General features: G+C 34.0%; 1 protein-coding gene across 2 annotated transcripts in view; it reads left to right on the top strand.

Moving 5' to 3' along the window:
* Positions 1-24,009, top strand: part of dnc (phosphodiesterase dunce) — a 562,555-nt gene that overhangs the window by 40,247 nt on the left and 498,299 nt on the right. For both annotated transcript variants that reach the window (XM_089096264.1, XM_089096265.1), the window contains exon 2: positions 22,344-22,419. In XM_089096264.1, the coding sequence (XP_088952390.1) occupies positions 22,380-22,419 (40 nt within the window). In that variant the 5' untranslated portion in view covers positions 22,344-22,379. The remainder of the gene's footprint in view (positions 1-22,343; positions 22,420-24,009) is intronic.

Here is a 24,009-nt window from a genome sequence, read left to right on the forward strand (position 1 = left end):
TTAATTAAAACTAAACTAAACTGGAACTCTAACTAAAACTCTAAGCTAAGACTCTAAGGTAAAACTCTAAACTCTTAACTAAAACTTAACTAAACTAGAACTCTAACTAAAACTCTAAACTAAGACTCTAAGGTAAAACACAAAACTCTTAACTAAAACCAAACTAAACTAGGACTCTAACTTAAACTCAAAGGTAAAACAACAAACTCTTAACTAAAACTAAACTAAACTAGAACTCTAACAGAAACTCTAAGCTATGACTCTAAGCTAAAGATAGAGACTCTTAACTATAACTAAACTAAACTAGAAATCTAACAAAACTCTAAGCTATGACTCTAAGGTAAAACTCTAAATTCTTAACTAAAACTAAACTAGAACTCTAACTAAAACTCTAAGCTAAGACTCTAAGGTAAAACTCTAAACTCTTAACTAAAACTAAACTAAACTAGAACTCTAATTAAAACTCTAAGTCTAAGCTAAAACTCTTAACTATAACTAAACTAAACTAGAACTCTAACTAAACTCTATGCTGTGACTCTAAGCTAAAACTCTAAACTCTTAACTATTACTAAACTAAACTTCCGCTCTAAAAAAAAATGGAAGATAAGACGATAATATGAGATTCGAAACTCTTAGCTATAAGTAGAATAAAATATAACTTCAACAAAAACTCTTAATCAAGATTTTAAGATAAAAACTCAAAATTCATAACTAAAACTAAACTGAACTAGAACACTAACAAAAACTCTATGCTAAGACTCTAGGCTAAAATCTATGCCAATGGGTTAAAGAAAAAAACCGGAAAAATGTTGGATAATTTCTAAGTCTAAGAAAATTAGTCCGAAAAAACTAAAAAAAAAATTCAAGAAAGGGAGGGAGGAAGGGAGGGGCTCGGGGGGGGGGGGGGGATCTGGGGTCCCGGGGGATTTTGGGGGTTGGGGGGACCCGGGGGCTTTTGGGTACCCGGGGGCCCTTTGGGGGCCCAGGGGCTCTTTGTGGGCCCTTTGGGGGCCCGGGGGGCTATTGGGGGACCGCTGGCCAATGGGGGCCCGGGGGGTTCCTTTGGGGTTGGGGTAGGGGGGTCGGGGTCCTTTGGGGTTGGGGTTGGGGGGTTGTTGGGGTAGGGGACCTCACATGACTGTTCAAATGGAACTTGTGTATTATAACGACCACAGAGTTTCACCCGTAAATCCTCTTCTAAATCATCCTCTAAAATCATCTTCTAAAATGCCTCAAACGGTTTCGCTTAAATCGTCTTCTAAAATGTCTCAAAACGGTCTCGCCCAAATAATCCCTAAACGTAATTTTTGCGAGTTCCTTTTGTTTTGGCATCCCTGCGCTGTCACATTTGAAATTCCTAGGATACCCTTTCCCGCGTTAGTCTCTTCATCTCTAAGATCAAAACACGATAATGCCCATGTGCAAACTTCGCCCGGAGACAATTCTCCTTGACGAACACCAACAAATCAATTGACCTTGAAAGCGCATGTGTAAACTTCGCCCGGAGAAAATTCTCCTGGACGAAAATCAACAAATCAGTTGACCTTGAAAGCGCATGTGCAAACTTTGCCCGAAGACAATTCTCCTGGAAGAACACCAACAAATCAATTTTTCGGAAATCCATTTCCCCTAGGGATTCTATGCCCATATATGGTGTCCCCCTCGGAGTCAATAACATTGTATATGTGGTTAGGTACCGTTCGACTAAATTGTAGATGGCAGCACGCAGTGTATCTCATTCCTTCTGAGGCCTCCCTAATGGCTTCCGCTTTGGCATTGAAAAATTTATATGGAAGAGTTTAGAAATATTGAATTCCCACCACCAACCATACTAGAATTCATTCAGGTTCAATAACTGATGATCAAGATCAGGGAAATTCCTGAAAAAAAATTTGCTGAGTTTCAAATACATTATGGGACAAAACAAATTTTGTTACTTTGTTTGGTTTCAAATATATTTTGCCTGCCAATTAGTATACAAAAACGTCTGTGTATAGCAGGGAAAGTGAGTAGTTAAGGGATATGAACAATAGGATGGATCAAAAGATCAGCAGGAATCAAATTATTCAAAGGTTTTCTGGTAATATCATTTCTCCAAACAAAGAAATAAAGTTCCTGAGCCCCATTGACCCATACAACACAACTTCCCTAGCTTTGATTCATTACTTAAATTTCACATTTGTGTCAAGGATATCAGATACTGCAGCAAAACTTCAATATGATCAATTTTCTTTTCTGTCGTTTATCTTCTAACCGCATATTTCTTTGTTCTCGCTGTGGCATATCTTTTAACCTTATATTCTTTTCGTGTTCATTTGTATTTCGTTCAGCTCCTCGTTGCCACGTGTCTTGTAACCATGTATTTGTTTGTTCTTCACTTTTGTGATTCGCTTCAATTTTTGCTGTTGCTTATCTTCTGTTGCTTTTGCTGATGCTGAGCAACTGCTGATGCTGAGCTGTTGCTGATGTTTTTTTCATCTTCGATTAAACTTTTGACTCGTTTTAATTGCCGTTAGTATGCCGTTAGGTCGCAAATATTCTAACCGTATGTGTCTTTGTTCTTCGTTTTCTTTTGTCATTATATTTGACATTTCTTCAATGCCCCTCACCTTAGCTACTCGGATTGGTTTTGTCACATTTGATGGTCTAGGTTATTCATTTTTCCACAAGGCATTATGAAACAGCTTAAAACACCTTTTGTAAATAGACTCATTACACTTGGTATTTTATATTTAATTAGGTTTTTTGTAATGTTGCATGCGTCATAGATACTAAAAACGAAATATGGAGGAGCCCCCCCCCCATATAAAAGAAATATGGAGGAGCTGTCCTCCCCCCAAAGAAAGAAATATGGAGGAGCTGTTTTCGAGAAAAAAATACATAAATAAATATACAATTATTGCTTGTTTTAAGTGAAAAATATATCTTATATATATATATATATATATATATATATATATATATATATATATATATATATATATATATATATATATATATATATATATATATATATATATATATATATATATATATATATATATATATATATATATATATATATATATATATATATATATATATATAAGTAAGTAATTAAGCAAGGTTGTGAATCAGGAAATTTCCACAAGTGTATTTATTGGGTCTCGTGCAACTTGCTTGTAAATATAGTATGTATGAGAAAAAAAAAATCAAGACCATAATTGAAGTTGAAATTATCATAATTGCAGATTAGTTTGAAATTTTTTACTCGTTCCTTCAAGTAACTTAAGAGAATATCCTGATTTAGCTGAATCCACATTTATCTAAATTAATTTCACATAAAGAAGTAGAACTAATAACTTATTTTCATAATTTAGAAAATTGTTTGCCTAACTTAAAATATTCAGGACTTCGCTTTTGGAAAAAGTGGAACACTTTGAGAATGTGTTAAACCGAGATACAGTTGCATAAAAGTTGTAGAGGAAAATAAAAAAGTCTGTGATACTTTGGATGTGATGGAAGATTTGGTTTGTGAGGAAGAATTAGCGACAGTATTAAAAGGATTAAAAAATAATAAGGCTCCAGGTGCTGATAGGGTGGTAAATGAGTTCTTTAAATATGGTGGTTGTGAGGTTAGAAATAAGTTACTGAAGATTATGAATATGATTTTTGAATAGGGGAAGTACCTAATGATTTTAGGAAAACCTTCATGAAACCACTGTATAAGAAAGGTGATAAGAGTGAGTATCGTAATTATCCAGGCATTAGTCTGGCATTAGTCAGGCATTAGTCTGGTCTTAGACTGAGAGATGCTGTAGATAAAGTTTTAAGAGAAGAACAGTGTACTTTTACAAAAGGTAGAGGATGTGTTGGCCAAATTTTCTCTCTTAGACTAATAATTGAGAAGTGCCTTAGTTGTCAAACGCCTTTGGTCCCCAGTTCTATAAATTATGAGCAAGCGCTCTTTATGAGCATTCTGTTGATAGAAAAGCTTTAGCAAAGGTCTTATACTTGTATGGTATACCAGACAAATACATTAAAGCGATTAGTGCTATGTACGAGAATAACACTGTTGTGGTTAAGGTAGGAAATGAGGTTAGCAGCTGGTTTTGTATTAAATCAGGAGTTAAGTAGGGTGTGTTCTATTCCTATTTATATGGATCATTTTGATGGACTTTGTCTTAAGGAACACAGGAAAGATTATGCCGATGATTCAAGCATCCTATTTGAAAGTGTGAGCAAGATGAATGAACTTTTAGAGGTTTTGTGGGTTCAGGGTGGTAGAATAGGTTTGAAAATTAATGTTAAGAAGACTAAATCAATAAGGCTAGGAATAAGTGAAGATGAAAAGGTGAAGTTGGGTAATGAAAAGATTGATCAAGTGGACAGCTTCACTTACCTTGGTAGTATTATTAGTAAAGAGAGTGGAAGCAGTGAAGATGTTAAAAGTAGAAGAGCCAAGGCTCAGGGTGTTTTTGCACAGTTAACAAAGGTTTGGAAGAATAGGAAGATTAGTCTCCAAACCAAGATCAGAATGTTGGAAGGTACATTGATGACAGTGGTCAAATATGTCTCTGAAAGATGGGCGCTCCGAAAAGTGGATGAAGATTTACAAGATGTTTTCCATATAAATTGCTGACTAACCTTACGGATTGTTCTGGGTACCCCGCTGACTAGCCTTATTTGAAACAGTAGGTTGTACGAAAAATTTGGTTCAATTCCGCTTTCTAGGGCTAAAATGAAAGAAAGGTTGAGATGGCTAGGGCACGTTCTGCGGATGAAGAATGACGGATTGCCAAATATTGTCCTTTTCGGCCAACAGTCTATGGCTTAATTCTCGTCTGGGGTCGAAGGATGTCATAAATAAAGATTTTAAAGAAATGGGAACTTCCTGGGAGGTGTATAGAATAGAATAAGGGTTTACTTTTAAACTTTTCACTAGCGATAAATCGCCGAATACAAGTTCGTGTAGCAAAAAAAGAAACAAATCAATGAAATTATAATCAGGGACACCAAAACATTAAAAAATATAAACAGATAAAAATATAAGCAAATAAAAAAAATATTAAAGTCAAATCGGGTTTTGTCATGCATTAAATGTAAAAATTTATAGTCATAAAACAGCATATAATATAATAAGTCATAAATCAAGTAAAAAAAAATAAAATAAAATAAGTTAAAATAACAAGAATGTCAAAGGAGTTTAGAAAAGAGTTCGTTAAAAGGTATTGGAGGTGTTAAGGATTTGAGTGAAAGTTAGTATAAAGCTGTCTAAATATCTTTTTGTTTTAGCCTTTACAGGTTTTAGGATGGGATTTTTTGCCTCTCTTGGGAGAGTTTTCCGTTCAGGATTATGGGGAGGTGTAAAAAGGTCTTCAGTTCAGATGGTGGTTCTCAGATTACCACCAAAATCCCTCCCTCTTAATTATATTCTATTCTAACATCTCTGAAATCAAACAACTTAAGCGGTATTTTCAAAATATTTCACCTTACAGTCTCCCTCTCCACGTAACTCAAATTTTGGCTTTCTTCCCATTGTTATTTCTTTAATAACAAAAGAAGGGGGTGTAAAGAGGGAGGCCTTAAATAGATTGGAATGGAGGAGGAGCGTACGTAGCTGTGTTGGCCTCAGGTGGATTGGTGCTGCGGTTAGTTGTTAGTAGTAGTAGTAATATAAATAACACTTTTTAGTCACAAAATCTAAAGCCAAATTTTGTCGTTTATTTCCGGTAATTATAAGGATTGGGCATCTTTCATAGGAAAAGATTTATCTTTATATGGTTTCAGCTTAAGATTTGGAAAAGCTTACTTTTTCAATTGATTAGTCAACGTTTAACTTGGGCTTTATTTTTCTTGTCTTAGTTATGGCAATGTGTTTTGGGGTGTAACAGAGAGGCACAGAGGAACTATTTGTAACAAACATTGTGGCCAAACACTTTCCAAACTTGCCATTAAAATTTCACAGACAAAGAGGCAAACAGGTGGAATTGGAATTTTTGCTTTTTTACTGGCTCAAGATTTGGTACAAGAGGACCAGTGAACAAATCAGGTTTTAAAAGGATGCGACTATTAACCTCCTCCTCTTGAATACGGTTGAGGAATAAAGTGATTGACTTACCAAAATACTTTATCATACGCAGCGCAATAGCGCTGCCTAAGTAAAGAACGTTGTTGGCACAATGCATCATTTATTTTGTTTTTATTCTTGGTCTTAAACTAGGGCACTTCGTATCGAAGGAGTTGTCGCAGAAACTTCGAATAGGGCTCATTCGATTGGATATTGGAGTGGCTTGTTGTCTTTTAAATAGTCGAAAGTGATTGGAAGGCAACTAATACCCCTTCCACGCCCGCCATCTCCCCAAATATATCCAATCAAAATTATGAGATAGCCATTTTGTTCAGCGTAGTTGATTTACAGATAGAAATTATGTTTTTGAGGAGGACACTCCCCTGCAGCCCTCAAGGTAAGGTAGTGAGTTATGCCCCGGGGGCATATAAGGTTTTTATATAAAGGGTTGTCGTAGAGACTTCAGAAAAGGCTCGTTCAATTGGAAATTCAAAGGACTAGTGCCTTTTTTAATAGTCGAAAGTGATTGGAGGGCAACTAACCCCCCTCTCGCGGTCCCCTTTTCCCCAAACACATTTAATCCAAATTTTGAGATAGCCATTTTGTTCAACGTAGTTGAAAGTTCCAGAAATTAGGTCTTTAAGGATGGCACCCCCCCCCCACAGCCTTCAGGGAAAGGGTTGTAAGTTATGCCCTGGAATAGAAAGCGTTGAATATGCCTTATAGAAAGTGTTGTCGTAGAAACTTCTAAAAGAGCTCATTTGATTGGAAATTGAAATGGCTAGTGCCCTTTTTAATAGTCGAATGGGATTGGACGGCAACTAATACCTCTTCCAGGCCCACCATTTATCCAAACACATCCAACTAAAATTTTTCAATAGCAAAGTAGTTGAAAGATCCGAAAATTATATCTTTGAGGATGACACTCCCACCACAGCCCTCGGGGGAAGGGCTGTAAGTTATGCCCTGGGGGTATATAAGGTTTTTATTGAAAGCTTTGTTGTTGAATCTTGAAAAAAGGGCTCATTCGATTGGAAATTCAAGGGGCTAGTGCCATGTTTAATAGTCAAAAGTGATTTGAGGGCAACTAACCCTCCTCTCACGCCCACCTTTTCCCCAAACACATCCAATCAAAATTTTTAAGTAGCGATTTTGTTCAACGTAGTTAAAAGTTCTAGAAACTAGGTCTTTGAGGATGATAACAACCGTCAGAGCCCTCAGGGCAAGGGTTGTAAGTAATGCCCTGAAGGCGTATACGGTTTTTATAGATATTAATGTTGTAGAAACTTCAAAAAAGGCTCATTCGATTGGAAACTGAAAGGGCTAGTACCCTTTTAAATAGTTTGAAGTGTTTGGAGGGCTACTAACCCCCCTCTCACGCCCACAATTTCCCCAAACACATCCAATCAAAATTTTGAGATAGCTATTTTCTTAAACGTAGTTCAAAGTTCTTGAAATTAGGTCTTTGAGGATGACAACCCCCCCCCGGGTAAGGGTTGTAAGTTATGCCCTGGAGCATGTAAGCTTTTTGATTGAAAGCGTTGTCGTAGAAACTTCAAAAGCGCTCATTTAATTATAACGTGAAAGGGCTAGTGCCTTTTTTAATAATTGAAAGTAATTAGAGGGCTACTAGCACAACTATCATATCCACAAGTTCCCCAAACACATCCAATGAAATTTTGTAGATGACCATGTTGTTCAAAGTAGTTGAAAGTTCTGGAATTTAGGTCTTTGATAATCCCAACCCCCTTACAGCCCTCAGAGCAAGGGTTGTAATTTATGCCCTTGGGGCATATAAGGTGTTTATAGAAACCGTTGTAGTAGAAACTCAAAAAGGACTCATTGGATTTGAAATTGAAAGAGCTAGTGCCTATTTAATAGTCGGAAGGGATTGGAAGGCTTGACATTTTTAAAGTACAAATCGATGTGGGTACAATGTATTATTGCTTTTTTCTTTCTTTTTTTTTTGTTTAAACCAGGGCACTTCATATCGAAGGATTTGTCTTAAGAACTTCTAAAAGGGCTCATTCGATTGAAAATAGAAAGGGCTAATACCCTTTTTAAAAGTTGAAATTTATTGGAGGGCAACAAGTCCCCATCCCACGCCCACCCTCCCATTTGCCCATTATGTAAGATTAAATCAAAATGCACTGTGTAAATGATAATTCCCAACAAGGCATCTCAGTAGCATCCCGAGAACGACTGAGGGTATTATGTTCAAACTTTCGGGGCTACTTCTGCTCTTAAAATTTAACCAAATCAAAATAGCGTAATTGTATCCAAGCTATCAAAGAAAGTAAACAGCTTTTTTTGTGAATGGTATCAAGATTTCTATTTCAGGTCAACTAGAGGAGGTATGAAACTCAATTAAACACTACTATTTTTGTCCAGATTTTTAAAAGGATGTATGTTGTTAAAAAATTGCTGAGAATTTTTCTCCAGCATACAAATAGCAGGCCAAACTATAAAGTCTTAAAAACGAAAAGATTCAAGGAATTATTTTCTTTTTCCCTGAAAAAACTATATCAATATAAAACGAACAGAAATTAATTTAAAAAAAAATTTTCCACAAAATAATTTTTTCAAATAAAAGTAAAAAACTGCAATTAACCAAAAATGAGCAAAAATAAAATAAAATAATCTAACAAGCGTGAAACTACCACAAATTAGCATCAATAAATAAATGAAACCAAAAACAAACAGAAATTACAATAAATAACCAAGTCAAACTCAAAACGAGCAGAAATTAACATGAATAGGGATCAAAATCCATATGCCTTCCCAAGGCCAGAATATAATTTGCCCTTTACTGAAAAAAATACAAATGAATGTGCATAGTCATTTTAATATACATATACTGATATTTAGTAATCAAAATGTTAATATTATTTGATTTATTTAAGTCATAAAAGTAAAAATTTTTATATTTTATCAGTAAAGTACAAATTATGTTCTGGCCTTGGGAAGGCATAGGGGGTTTTGAGCCCTACTCATGTTAATTTCTGCTCGTTTTGAGTTTGACTCGGTTATTTATTGTAATTTATTGTACCGTCTCCCTCTCCACGTAACTCAAAATTTTGGCTTTCCTCCCAATGTTATGTCTTTACTTGCCTAAGAAAGCTGAGGGTCAATCAACGTGAGAAAATAGGGACAGCTAGTAGATATTTTTTTCGAGTTTTTGGGGGTTTTACCACGGCAACGCATGCATCTGAATTACATTTCTCTTTAACTTTCAAAAGTTACAATTTGATTGCTTTCGAGACTACGTTCTAAATTGTTTCCTAAGAAAAAAAATTGAAAGGGCTATCGGATACACTAAAAGCACTCAGGATATTGGGAATCCTAGGACCGCCATCCGGGAACTAAATTGTATCTATAATGAGAGTAAAATTTGTTGCATACTTTAATAATTAATAGAGACTTTATACTTAATATAAAAAAGTCTATGATTCAAGGAAGTAAAAAATTGATACAAGTATAGCGTCTCATACCCAATTTTTATTTTTATTTTTGTACAGGGCCCTTTTAATAATATACGGCATAAAACAGTGAATGTTTTCTAGGCAGTTAAGTACCAAAAGCCTGGAATTAAAAAAATAACATTGAAACCCCAAATAAACAGATTCTATTATCTGGAAATTTATGTTTAGTTGAAAGCTATCCAGTTTAATGGTTTTATTTCATTGCAAAATGGTTCGCTTGTCAATTAAGTTGTTTTAAATTCATCCAGTTTAAATGTCATTTTAAAGGATAACAGAATTGAAGCAAAAAAAGAGCTGGATTGTTGTTTCCCTGCTGCTTAATAAGTGGCCCCCCTTTTCTTGATACTGAAATTTTGAAGTGTACCTATAGCTCTAATAGCCCTAATGCTACCTCCCCACCATATATTTACAGGAACTATGAAGTAGTATTTCGAGCTCTGGATGAGTGACAGCGTTTCCTTTAAGATTTTGGACAACCTTGTTATTGCAAAAAAAAATTATTTAACGCATATACTATTATTAGTAAATAGATATTGATTCACCTAAATAAAAAACATCGTTTCGTTTTTCCCCTGTGTTTTACTTTTGCTTTATTTTGATTTGAAGATAAAAAAAAAAAACACTTTTGCCAAACGAGCGCAATAAACATCTTTGTATGTTTTTTGAACTACCCTTTATTGGACAAAAACAGTTGAACAGTGTAGTAAAGTTAGGTTGTTGTCAGTGGCGAATCTAGGGGAGGGCGAGGCCCCCCCCCTAGCGTAGTCTAAAGTAGTGTAATTTACTTAATTAACGCAAGTTTACGTTAATTAAACTTGCTCCTAACGCAAGTTTATCGGATCAACCTATTTTGCCCCCCCTCCCAAAAAATAAATCCTGGATCAACCCCTGGTGGTTGTACGAGCCGGGTAGCGTATATTGTCACCAAAGGTTATAAGCTAATAGATTGTTAATAACTATGGCTCTTGGTTGTGAGGCTGCCTAAACTAATTAGAAGTAGATGTAACCTACTCAGTTTTTGAAAGAAAGAAGTAGATTAAATGTTGATTACACTTTTTGGTTCTAAGCATAGAAATAGTAACAGGATGGGTCTCAAAAGGCTATAGGAGGAAGTATCAACAAGTAATTTGCGCATAAAATAATAAATAAATCATATAACACTTACTATACCAAAACAATCCAAATTCCAGCTATTGATAAAAAAGCGCAAAGATGACCCAGCCAATTATCTAATAAAAGGGCATTTATTTCTTCTGCCCTGACCAAACTTCCTGTTTTATATTAGAGAAGTGTGTATTTCAAAATTCCGGTTCTCAGCTACACATCCTGTAAGCTCTGGGCAACCTTGTTACTTTGAAACTTTCATTTTGTGTCTTTTAATTTATTTTATTAAAATCAATTTGAAGCTCTTAATATGGTCAGCCGTACTTCATTACTCCCGCCTTAAGATGAGTCGTCTCTAACTCTATAAATTTTACTTCAAAAGACAATTTTGAACACTTGAACAATTTTGCTTCATTTCATTCATTATGTGCATGGATTATTCTCTTATAGACAATTTCAAATTTGATACATTGAAAGGTCACTTCTGTGGGCAAAAATTAAATACCCAGAGTGTTTCACAGTTATTTTAACTGTGGGATCTATTCATGTATGCTTCTTTTGGTTCCCTTGTCGACCTAATGCATTTCTGGTGCATTACCGATAGGGCCGTTTTTTATTACTTATACCGTTTAAGAAGGATACATGTATACTCATATGTATAGTTAAGTCCTTATTAAGGTGCTTAACCGTTACATGATTACACGCTTACTCTGTTATTATTATAATGATAAAAGCAAAAGACTGTGTTAGAAGAATGAACATGCGTTTTGCTAAATAAGACTAAAGTTATTTTAATTGTTAATATAACTTTGAGGATTTGATTTATTATTATAAATTTAAATTCCCATCGAATAGTCGAGCTTATTAAGGAATGTTGATTCAAATAATTTTATTTTGACTGCTCTTTTTTTTAAGTCCGGGATTAAGTTATGGCCTCAAAAGTGTACAGAATGAAGTATCAACCAGTAAATAGTACATAAAATAATAATTAAACCATATAATACTTATTATAGCAAAATAATCGAAATTCTAGTTATTTTTAAGAGTGCAAAGATCCAGACCAATCGCTTATCTAAAAACAAGGCATATAAACTTTATGTCCTAACCACACTTCCAGTTTTATATCACTATATTTCAAAATTTCGTATCTTAACTACACATCATACAAACTCTGGGTAAAGGTGATTATTTGATATCTATTTCAAATCAAGCAATTTGCATCTTTTAATTTATTTATTAGAATCAATTACTGACTCTTGATGTGGTCAGCCTTACTGCAATTAAATAAAAAAAAAACAAGTTTCTTTTTAACTGAAAGTAAGGAGCAACATTAAAGCTTAAAACGAACAGAAATTATTGCATGTATGAAAGGGACTGTCTCCACCTCAACCCCTCGCTTTTTACGCTAAAGTTTGACTCTGTCTCACAACTTTATTTTTTAAAACAATAAAAAACTTTAGCGTAAAGACTGAGGGGCTGAAGAGGGGACTACTCCGTTACTTAAAAAGAGTCCTCCCAGACTCTTTATATTTTATAAAGATAGTTTTAAATACTTGAAGAATTCTGCTTCAACACAGTCAATTTGAGCATGGATTATTCACTTACAGATAAATTCAAATTTGATACTTTGAAATGTCGCTTCTATCGGTGACAAAACATACCCAGAATGCTTAGACGTTATTTTAACTGTGGGATCTATTCATCTGTACTTCTATTGGTTTCCTTGTCGACCGAACGCATTTCAGGTGCAGACCTAACAAGGTTCTTTTTTATTACTTACACCATTTAAGAAGGGCACATGTCTACTCATATGTATATTAAAGTGCTTACTGTTGTATTTAACAGTTGCATGAGTACATGCTAACTCTGTGATATCCCTGTAATAATAGAAGCAAAAGATTGCGTTAGAAGAGTGAACAACCGTTTTACTAAATAAGACTAAACTTATTTTTATATTTACTATAATTTTTGAGGATTTTCTTCTAAATATAAACTTTAATTCCCAATAAAGTTCTTGGTCCACGGTTAGTACAGTTTTTCAAAGAAACAATTGAAAAGTTATCGCTGTTTGGTTACATATAACTGACTTAAATGCTTGAAAAGTTATTTTAACAATTACGCCAAAAAAAACAAATCTCTGAAGAGAAATTTCAAGTATAAGAAATAAATATATGAATGTCTAGGTTTTACATGAACAAGCAACAGGCACAAAGAACATTTCTCTAAGAAAGCAGAAAAAAATGAAGTAATTATTTTTTTTAACATCACGAATTTCAAGAGTTACATAGATTTTTCAAAATGAATATAAATTTTCTACCTGTATGTCTTAATTAATACAAAATTCAAAGATAATTGAGATGTTTCATTCCTGGTATGAGGGTGAAGTCGCCAAGCAAGAATTTAAATACCGATGGCTCCTGATTACGACCGTACACTAAACACTGGCTGGTAACACTTTCGTCTCCAGTAGACTTTTACAATTAATTTGTAGGCTACTGCTTGAGAAGAGGCTAACAAATTTTATCAATATGATTTTACTTTACTAACTTTATACATTCTTAGTTCAAAAATAATAATTAATTAAAGATTTGTTTTATATTAACAGGGCTTAAAAAATATTGCTTTAAGAGAGAAGAATAAAACTGAGATTAAAAACGTTAGACACTATTATCTCTCTCTTTTTTCATTATCGTTCCTGACCGCTGCCACCTGATGTATTGAAGTTAGGTTGGTGTGTGAGATAGGTGACCTGATTACTTCTATTGTCACTAAAGGTTATGAGCTAATAGATTGTTAACAACTATGGGTAGCGTCATGGTAACGAGGTTACCTGAACTAATTAGAAGGAGACATAACCTACTGAGTTTTTCAGGAAACGGAATGGGTTAAATATTAATTACATTTCTTTGGTTCTAAGTGTAGAAATGGTAACAGGACTGACCTCAAAAGCTTATAGAAGGACATATCAGCAAATAATAAGTGCATAAAATTTTAATATATTAAAATTCCACATGTTTGAATTTTCTTATTTGACTGCGTAATGCTGCACTGTTACTGGCACTTATAGTTCTTATTCCAAACAAATGAACTTTAATATGCTGAATTCCCAGGAGCATCAAGAAGTTGTGGGATACCCTGGACTCATTTTTTCACCCTCTAGGGTTATATGTTTCCCTAGACTTTGAAAAATACCCTTTTTGGTATATTCACTAAAATACGGCTTTTTCTGGTATTTTCGTTGAAAAATAGAAATTTAGCCCCACCAGAATTTGACGAACACATTTTACCCTCTCCCTTACATCTTTGTGATTGACACCACTTTGAAGTCCCCTCTCTTATCAGTTTCCCATGATCTTTAATTAAATGCCTTTTTATTACACTATAATAGTAGCTTGTAATTTATCGTATCAAATAGTATAGTATACTAATTATAACAAAATATTTGGAAAATGTCTAGAATAAGGGCTATTGAGAAGAAAATATGTTAAGAAAACAACTGCTAAATTCAAAATATACAGAATAGTTGTAGCTAATATATTTTGATTGCCGCCCAAATATATTTTACCCCCCCCCTTAATCTGCAAATATATGTAATCCAAATTATCCACTTTTCATGCATTCTGCCACCAGTCACTCCTATTTTTCTGCTTCTGTTTTCGTCACAAATGAGTAAAATTAAGGGTTCATGGGTAGAAACAAGAGAGACGTAATGGCAGAATGCATTGGAAATATATCATTTGCGCTGTATATTTACACATTATGGGGGATTGGGGGTAAAATGTAAAGGAACGGTAGTCAAAATATATCAGCTACAATTATTCTATATAGTATGAAGTAAAAATTGTTTTCTTTGCATTTCCCTTTCAATTGCTTTACTGTCGTCAGAATTACGTTAGCATGCATGAATTTAGATTGTGAAATTACATTCTTAATCGACATTCAGTGAAATTGTTTAACCACGGTCCTGAATTCCTCTAGGTATGAAGGTATGAAAGGTATGAGGGTGCTATATTAAAATGCTATATGCCTTCTCAATAGCCTTCTCTAGGCTATTATTAAATAGAAATATATTTAATAAAAACCTAATATATTTAATTAAATTCAATATATTAAAATAGAAACCCAATGCCTTCTCAATAGCCTATACGTCTAGATATAGAGGTATGAAATACCTCTAGGTCCAAGAAGTTTTTTTCACAAGTAATTGAAGTGAACGAAAGACCTTAACAGGTTCAATTTAGAGAAAATAGAAAAAAAGTCATTCAAACAAAATTATACAGTTCTAGCATCCTTTTAAGCATTTTAAAGATTATCTCTGCATAAACCACCCATTTTCACCGTTTTGGCCTTAAAGCGACAATTTTGGTCAAAAGGGAAACAAAATATTGTACATAAAAATTTAAGAGATAGATATTCAACTCAAAGGACTGCCACTCATTTGACCACACAACTTAATGGCTGGAGTGACTTACCTTTTTAAAGTTAAAACAGCTGTTTTCATTCAATTCAGGCATATTTCATAACAGCTATTAAACTAAAAGTTCTTCTAGCATAATGCTGATTTTCTCTGATGACGGTTCTTGACCAAATATTTGCATTTTATTTTAATTTTTTCTGGCTGGAAATATCCTTTATTTTTCTTTACTCGCCATTTCGCCATTTAATCAAATTTTCACAACCCTAGCCAAAAGGAGGCAGCGTATAATTTTCGGCTTGAGGTTTCTTTAAATAGAATGGGGATTTTAGACTGATTTTCATTATTAAGATTCAAGATTTTTGCCCTTTCTCATTATTTTCACAGCTTCTAAAAGAAGTTGGTCAACCTTTTAATTGTATTTAATAAGCGAATTCATGCAATACAAATCTGTTGAACCGAAGAATCCCAAAATCATTAAGTAGCTATTAATAATTTATTATTAGAACATTATCAAAATATTATTAAAAATATTATCATACAAAGTCATTAAATGATTGATTTACTTATCAATTTGGAAGAATAAAATTAAAAAAGAAAGAATAGAAATTATATGATTATAAGAAATGAGGCAATTGATCATACGGAAATGTGAGCTTTTCAGCGTGTCCTTGCTTGTTACCACGTGACATCCAGCTTATTACCAGAAGTATCTAAAAGCTTCGAAATACATCGTAAAACCATTTAGCGTCGATAGTCGGTCAAACTTATGAGAAGGCAAACCCACCTAAGGGTTGAAAGGTGATTATCTGGTGTTGTCTGCTAAACAACTTGCCAAAGGTGCTTTCCAGCCAGCTAATCAGATTGTTTCCGTTTTCTATTCCATTCTTTAAATATAAAATTTATGCTTGTGTAAAAATCCAGCCATATAATAATTAAAAAACAATAACAATATTATAGTAATAAACTGGTTATTAAAAATAAAAAAGGGTGTAGCGCGGATCTTTCATTTTAATATAGAATTCCCAATTTATTTATTTTTTACATTCGAAATTGAAGAAACTAAAAGGTTCGAAACACAATGAAAGATCCTTCGGTGTTAAAAAGTCGATCAAATTTTATATGATATGACCCCATCTAAGTATTCTATTGCACCCATCTAAGTATTGAAGAGTAATTGTCTTAGGTTTTCTGCTAAACGACTTCCCAAAGGTGTTTTCCAGTCAGTCTAATAGATTGTGCGAATGTTTTACTCCTTTTTTGAAGTCTGAAATTTATGCTTATGTGAAAATCCAGCCTTCTAGAAAAGACAATGATGATATAACAAAAAGAGACTTTAGTAAAAAAAAGAGTATAGTGTGAGATTATTATTTATTATATTCCCTCTAGTCATTTCTTACATTTTAATTCTTAGAACATTTCAAAAAAGGGAAGATCTTGCTTTATTCAATAAGATTACCGTGTTTGTTTTCTATCATTCAACCTCCTAGACTCAAGAAATGTTCTTTTCGAGAAATGTTCTAACCTCTCCGGTTTCAAGAATACATCTAACAAAAGACTATGTCGCAGATAATTTAGATATACTGTAATTTAATGATTCTAGAGACAAATTACGTCTGCTTGACAAAATTAGCCTAGAACTGGAAACGAAGATAAAGAAAATGGACAGTTCAGGGATTTGACCCAAATTTGAACTACATATATTTAAATACTTGAGTAAGAATCTTCGTCCACTATGTATGTTAGTTGTAAGTTCTAAATTATAAGGTTGAGCGTTTTCTCTTAATACCAAGTATTAATGGTTGAAAAATATTCTTCTGAAAAAGTCTGAAATATTCCCTAAGGACAATGCGTTTTCTTTCCGAGCCGGTATTTCGCAACCTCGACCTTTAAAAATCAAGAAAATCTCTATAAAGTACTCGTAGCATATATCATAGGTTGTTCATATTTGTCACCACTATTCATCTGGTTTAGTTCGAGCTTATTAATGCCCATTTTTTTCAAAGAATGTCCAGGAGCCTTTTTGGTAGAGCCCTAGGGTCCCTAAAAGGTCGTCAAGAGTCAAAAGCGGGACAAGAAAACTTGTCTTCGCACCACCTAACGTGTGTTTATGTTATTTGGCTGGAAACACAGAATTCTAAGCATCGTTCTCATTGCCCTTTTTGGTATTCAAATTTCAGGTTTTGAACTAGTTAATAATAAAATTATATTTCTCCCCTGAATATAAACTGAGAAACATTAAAGCTCCAAACGAGCAAAAAATACTTCTATATGAGGAGATTCTCCATCGTGAATCCCTCATTCTTTACGCAAAAATTTGACTTTAGACTAAAGTTTGACTTTTTATATATACATAAATATATGTTAGAGTGATTCGCCTTCCTTAATTTTCCTGAAACATGGGTGAAATATTATTCTTCAATTTTTACCTCTGTGAATTATTCTGTACCCTCCTGTTATAGTCGTGGGTAGTTTCGCATCTTACGCCCAACCAATCGCAATATTATGTGCTTATTGTGTCTCGGTTTTCTGCTGAAATCGCTATAAAAATGCAAAAATTTTCTTCGACTGATCTTGATGTTATTGCAGCTAACTATCATCAGCCTTAATGTGAACCACTAATATCCCGTTTTAAATTATATATCAATTTGTCCTTTGTACCTGATTAAATAAAAAAAAAACAAGTTTTTTTAACTGAAAGTAAGGAACAACGTTAAAACTTAAAACAAACAGAGATTATTCCGTATATGAAAGGGGCTGTCCCCTCCTCGACGCCTCGCTCTTTACGCTAAAGTTTTTTATTGTTTAAAAAAAATAGAGTTGTGAGAAATTCAAACTTTAGCGTAAAGAGCGAGGCGTTGACGAGGGGACAACCCCTTTCATATACATAATAATTTCTGTTTGTTTTAAGTTTTAACGTCGTTCCTTACTTTCAGTAAAAAAAAAACTAGTTTTTTTTTATTTAATTTTTGAACGTTTTTGAATTAATGGAGGTTTTGATTTTGGCTCACCGTACATGAATAATTAAAATAAAATTTGCATATCAATTTTACTTCTATTTGGTTAAATGGCTTTCTCGAAAGTTTACTTTTACTTACGAACGTTTTTATTAGTAATAAATACATGTAACTTACGAATTAACTTACGTAACGAACTTCTATATTCGTATATTTTTATTACGTATATTAGGGGGGTTTGCCCTCTAGTCAATACCTCGCTCTTAACGCTAAAGTTTGAGTTTTGTTCCAATTCTTTAACAATGACCCCTCAATCACAAAGGTCGATATTTAGAAAAAATAGCTCTTATGAAAGTACTAAAAAATCTTTTGCTTAAAGTGCGAGGTATTGACTAGGGGGTGAACCCGTTCATATACGTAATGTTTTCTGTTCGTTTTAAGTTTTGATGTTGCTCCTTACTCTCAGTTGAAAACTTGTTTTCTTATATTTAATTTCTCATCTTTTTTATCAAATACTCCTGGGAAATCCGGTGCCCCCTTCATAGCAATATCCCTTCCCCCATGAAAACTTCCTTCATGGAAAGATCCCCCCAGAAAACGTCTGTGTACTTCCTAATAACCAATACTGTATGTTAGCATTGGGTAAAGTTAATAGCTTTCAGCCCTCTCCCCGAGGACTTCGGGGGATTAAGTCATCCTAAAAGACATAGTTATCATATTTTCAACAAAATGGCTGTCTCAAAATTTTTATCGGGTGACTTTGGGAAAAAGTGACCGTGGGAGGGGGTATAGTTTACCTCCATTTTTTTGGTCACTTGAAAAGGGCCCTAGAACTTTTAATTTCCGTTCCAATGAGCCCTCCCACGATATTATAGGATCACTGGATTGATATGATCACCCCTGGGAAAAAAAAATAAAATAAACACGCATCCGTGATCTTTCTTTTGGCAAAAAATACAGAGTTCCACATTTTCGTAGATAGGAGCTTGAAACCTCTACAGTAGGGTTTTCTGATACGTTGAATCTGATGGTGTGACTTTCATTAAGGTTCTATAACTATTAAGGGGTCTTTCCCCCTTTTTCGAAAATCAGCCAAATTTTCTGAGGTGCGTAACTTTTGATAGGTAGGACTAAACTTGGAGAAACTTATATATTTGAAATCAGCATTAAAATCTTATTCTTTTGATGTATCTATTGGTATCAAAATCCCGTTTTCTAGAGTTTCGGTTACCATTGAGCCGGGTCGCCCCTTACTTACAGTTCGTTACCACGAGGTGTTTGACGACGGCTTTTTGTGCTATACTGTAACTTCAATGCTAAAAGGTGCATCCCTCCTTGATTGTTCATCTTATCGTTCTATCACATCTTTTAATTTTAGTAAAGTGCTTGAATATATTTTTTCCCCCGCGTTACTTCCGGTACGGAATTTGGTGGAACTCAGCTTGCGTTTCGACCTGGTATTGGATAAGGCCATGTCCACCAAATTATGTCTTCTATTTATCAGGAACAATCTTGTAATAAATATGATATTCACTTTTGTGGGCTTGATATTTCTAAGGCCTTCAATTCTACTCAGCAATTTTAGCTTATACATTCTTTTTTCGGTAAGACATTAATATTTCAGCGTTTTCTTAGTGAGGCATTGGTGCTCGTCTACAAAAAAATTTTACTTTTAAAATTAAAATTTTTTTAAATTAAAATTTTTTTAATTGGTACTCGTCTACGTCTTAAAGTTACTTTTAATGGTTCTGTTTATGATCAATATATCCCTCTTCGAAAAGGAGTTTGACAAGGACGGGTTTTGTCTCCTATTGAATTTAGATTAGCAATTTGTCGAATACTTATTTTTGCTGTTCACGGTTTAGCTCCAAACTGTTTTTACGGTTTAGCTAACGGCTCAGACCTAGCATATGCTGATGATTTTTTAGTTATAGATAGACCTTAGCATAGCCTTTCAAATGGAGTAACTTACAAAAGTGAAGCACGTACACGTTTTCGCCTGAACCTACACATTAATAAATACAACTACCACTCCTTCTGTTTCTCTTCCTCTAAGTCCTCTTCTCTTCTTTGTAAAAGTTTTTCCGTCCCTTCTGTCTTATCTTTTCGTTGGTTGGGAATTAAAATTCCTCCTAATTTTTGCTTTTTCTATTCACCGCTAGTTTCCACATCCAGGTTGTAAATTGGGGATAGTTACCAAAAGATTGCTAATAATCGAGGGAAATATAACCATATATCTCAAATTATTTTCTTTTCTTGTGATCATGAAGTTACTAATGAACAGAGAGAATGAATTTACATTTTTTCGTAATTTTTTTTTTCTCTCACACTCTCTTTTTCATACTCCATTGTTCACATTATTGTGTTAGTTGATTATAAATAGATTATATATATATATATATATATATATATATATATATATATATATATATATATATATATATATATATATATATATATATATATATATATATATATATATATATATATATATATATATATATATATATATATATATATATATATATATATATAGACACTACCCTCTCTCCCTTCATACTTACGAAGAGAGGTCAAAGATGAAATCTGTAATCAACAGAACATTCATCTACATCATTAGAAAATGAGAAATTTCACATTTTATGGAAAGTACCTTTTAGGGTTCTAATACATGTTGAATTTCATTACACAATTTCCAATAAGATTGAGCCCATTTTGGGAGGGGTTTATTTATTTTCTAAAGTTTTCTCAAATTTTCATTCGCAACCGACTTTTAATAAACAACTATAAATATAATAAATTCTACTTATTTATAGGTAGTATAAATAATATATATTATTTTCAGATATTTTTATCCGATATTTAGTTCTTATGGTATCAATTTCTATTGAAAAGCGTCGGTCTTTACTTACCGTACAGTTTTTTAATGTGAGCTGTTTAACCAAAGGCTTACTTACAAGTGAAGGAGTGTTACTTCTCCCTCCTTCAACTCCCATTTCTTGCACCCAAGCTTAATATTTGTAAGAAAATTCTTTGACAATTATATTTTATCCCTGAAAATATATCTCTATAAAAATTAATAAGGAGAGGAGATTCCAAAATATCTAAATTATTTATAGGGCCATCAAATCTACGGTTTTCAAGGAGAATTCCTCCAGCAAATCTCTTTCATAGGCATGTTCCCGTAGGACGCCAGTAGGGGGCAAAGCATCTTAGAAAACAAGAATACATTCAATAATGTGAGTAAATAGGGAAACGAGAAATACTACTGTTTAGATAATGGTTAAAGAAAGGTTTCGATAGAACTTGTCCTCCCCTCCCCCAAAAACATCTTGGTGGTAATAACGCTGTCTGTATTAACCATTTGCTTTGTAGGGACTACCTGACTCTTTATAAACGACTGTGCCACCACACAGCATTACTGCCTCACAAGCTGGAAAACTTGATTTGGCAGTTTTCCAATAATTATGAATCGATTGGTTATGTCAGAGTTCCCGAGTTTTGTGTAACTCAAACAAAAACGCCGTCCTAAAATGGCCAACCTTTTTGTTTGCGTTCGAATGAGAAATTCGTCCGTCATTGCATGGGTGAACATGGTGTCTGCTAGAGTTGGGGCAATCAAATAGCTCGTGGTAACGAACTGTAAGTAAGGAGCCATGCGGCTAAATAGTAATCAAAACTCTAAGAAACAAAGTCTTAATAACAATAGATACATCAAAACAATCGAATATCTCATGAGGACGGCCTTCTCGTCCCATTTAGGCCGTCTTAAAATGGGAAAGAAGAGGTCGGATGGAAGTATTAAAGGAAATGGAACGTCTTGATAGGAGGTAAATACGGAAGCTTTGAACAGATTGTGAGGGAGGAGGAGTGTGTGTAGCTGTGTTGGCCTGCGGTGGCTTAGTACTGTAGTAAGTTCTGTAGTAGTAGTAGAAGTACTAGCGGTAGTAGTATTGGGATAATAGAGAAACAAAAAATTATTTGACAATTTACATAAGAGGTGCCCATAATTTCAGTAAGTATTTGTATTTTAGGGGCGTAATACCCTGAACCCCTTTGTGCGTACCTAAGTTAGAGCAGGGCAAATAAGAGAGAACTAACGATTTATATAAGCTATGTTTCATTTTTTTCAGTACCCTCGAACACTGCTATTTCACACTTACATACACACTCAGTGAAGGGGGAGGGTGTGTATCTGTGTGTATTTTCTTCAAAGTTTGTCTTGTAAATTCGCACTTTGCCATAAAGTCACGTGTACATGCCTATCTTATTGTATTATGTGTTGCTTCTTATATTTTTCTTTTCTGACAAAAACGTCTAATACCGTCTATTTCTAGGCTTTGTATCTTCTTCTCCTTCTTGGAAAAGCTGAAATGGAAGTAATCCCTTTGGAAGAGGCAGATCCTGAAGAAGGTTGGTCCATTAGTTTTAATCAAAGATTTTTCATTTTTTGACAGTTTTAATAAAGATAAATAGTAATAGACAAACAATCTGTTATAATATATACAAAGTTCAAAATTGGTTTTCATTTTCATAACTTATCCCATTCTATATAATTCTTTAAGGCGTTCTCTTTATTTATGTTATAAGGGTCATAAGTATTCTACATCTTAGAAGGCTTGAACAAAAACTGTGGAGAGTAAATTTTGCCTTGTCTGAATGCCCCATAAAATGACGAGAAGAGACCATGTCTGCCCCTGATTTTGGGCCATTAGACATTCCAAACCTGCAACGGGTGTCGTCACAATAATAAAAAAAAAAAAAAAAGGGTGCTCGGATAAGAAAAGTGTTTTACTTTGAAAAGTGTAAGATAGATAATCATTATTAGTCATAATGATCTTGTTCGTAATAGTCTTGATCATCTTAATCTTGCAGCAGGACAAGGCGCTATCTTTTGTGCATACCAGTTGTCAAAAGAGCACATTAGCATTATCTTAGGAACGGCTTAGCGTATTAAGTTGAAGTTTCCAGTACAAGATGATGGGGATGTGCAACTGACCAACAGTCAATATGGGCATACTACTACTACTAATACAGCTACTACTCCTACTACAATTATTATAACTCCTACTACAGCTAAGCCTGTGGTTATGAAGCTGAAACTTTAAGGGAAATTTAGGGGAAAGCTTAACTAAATCAAAACTCACTCTGAACATGTAGGTTGTCAAAACAGCATATCAGCAATATCCCGGAAACGCCTTAACGTATAATGTTGAAACTTAAAATGCATGATGGGGATATACAACTGACCAAAAGTAATATGGGCATACAATTACTGTTACTACTGTTATTACTACTACTGTTAAAACTGCTACTTCTATTACAACTATTATGATTCATACTACAACTAAGCCTATTGGTATGGAGTTTAAAATTACGTGAAAAACTTAGGAGAAAGTTGAACTAAACTAAAACACACTCTGTATATGCAGGTTGTCAAAAGAACACATCTCAGGAATGGCTTAGGGTATTTAGCTGGAACTTTCAGGGAATGATGAAGGGAATGAACAATTGACGAGAAGCCAATATGTGAACCCTGTTACTACCACTACTACCACTGCTACTGCTACAACTACTACTTAAATTTTGACTACTTCTAAGGCTAAGGGTATTAAGGTGAAAAGTTCAGGAAATTTTGAACGGAAGTTGAACTAAATGTAAACACATTATGTGCAGACAGGTTGTCCAAAGAACGTATCAGCAATATATTAGGAATGGCTCAACGTATTAGGTTGAAACTCCCAGGGCATGATAAGAGGTATGTTCAACTGACCAAAAGGTAATATGTGTGTTGCTACTACTGCTACGATTGTTAATAATATTGCTAATACTACTACAATTACAACTACTATTAATGCTCCTACTACCACTTACTGTAACTACAACTATGGCAAAAGGTATAAAGGTGAAAATTTCAGGTAAATTGAGGGGGGAGCTAAACTAAATGAAAACACACTGTGTGCAAGCAGGTTCTCAAATGGGTGTATGAGCAATATATTAGGA

Source organism: Artemia sp. Qi Xiang Cuo, chromosome 11 (genome assembly GCF_049724085.1).
Source record: "Artemia sp. Qi Xiang Cuo chromosome 11, ASM4972408v1, whole genome shotgun sequence".
NCBI lineage: Eukaryota > Metazoa > Arthropoda > Branchiopoda > Anostraca > Artemiidae > Artemia > Artemia sp. Qi Xiang Cuo.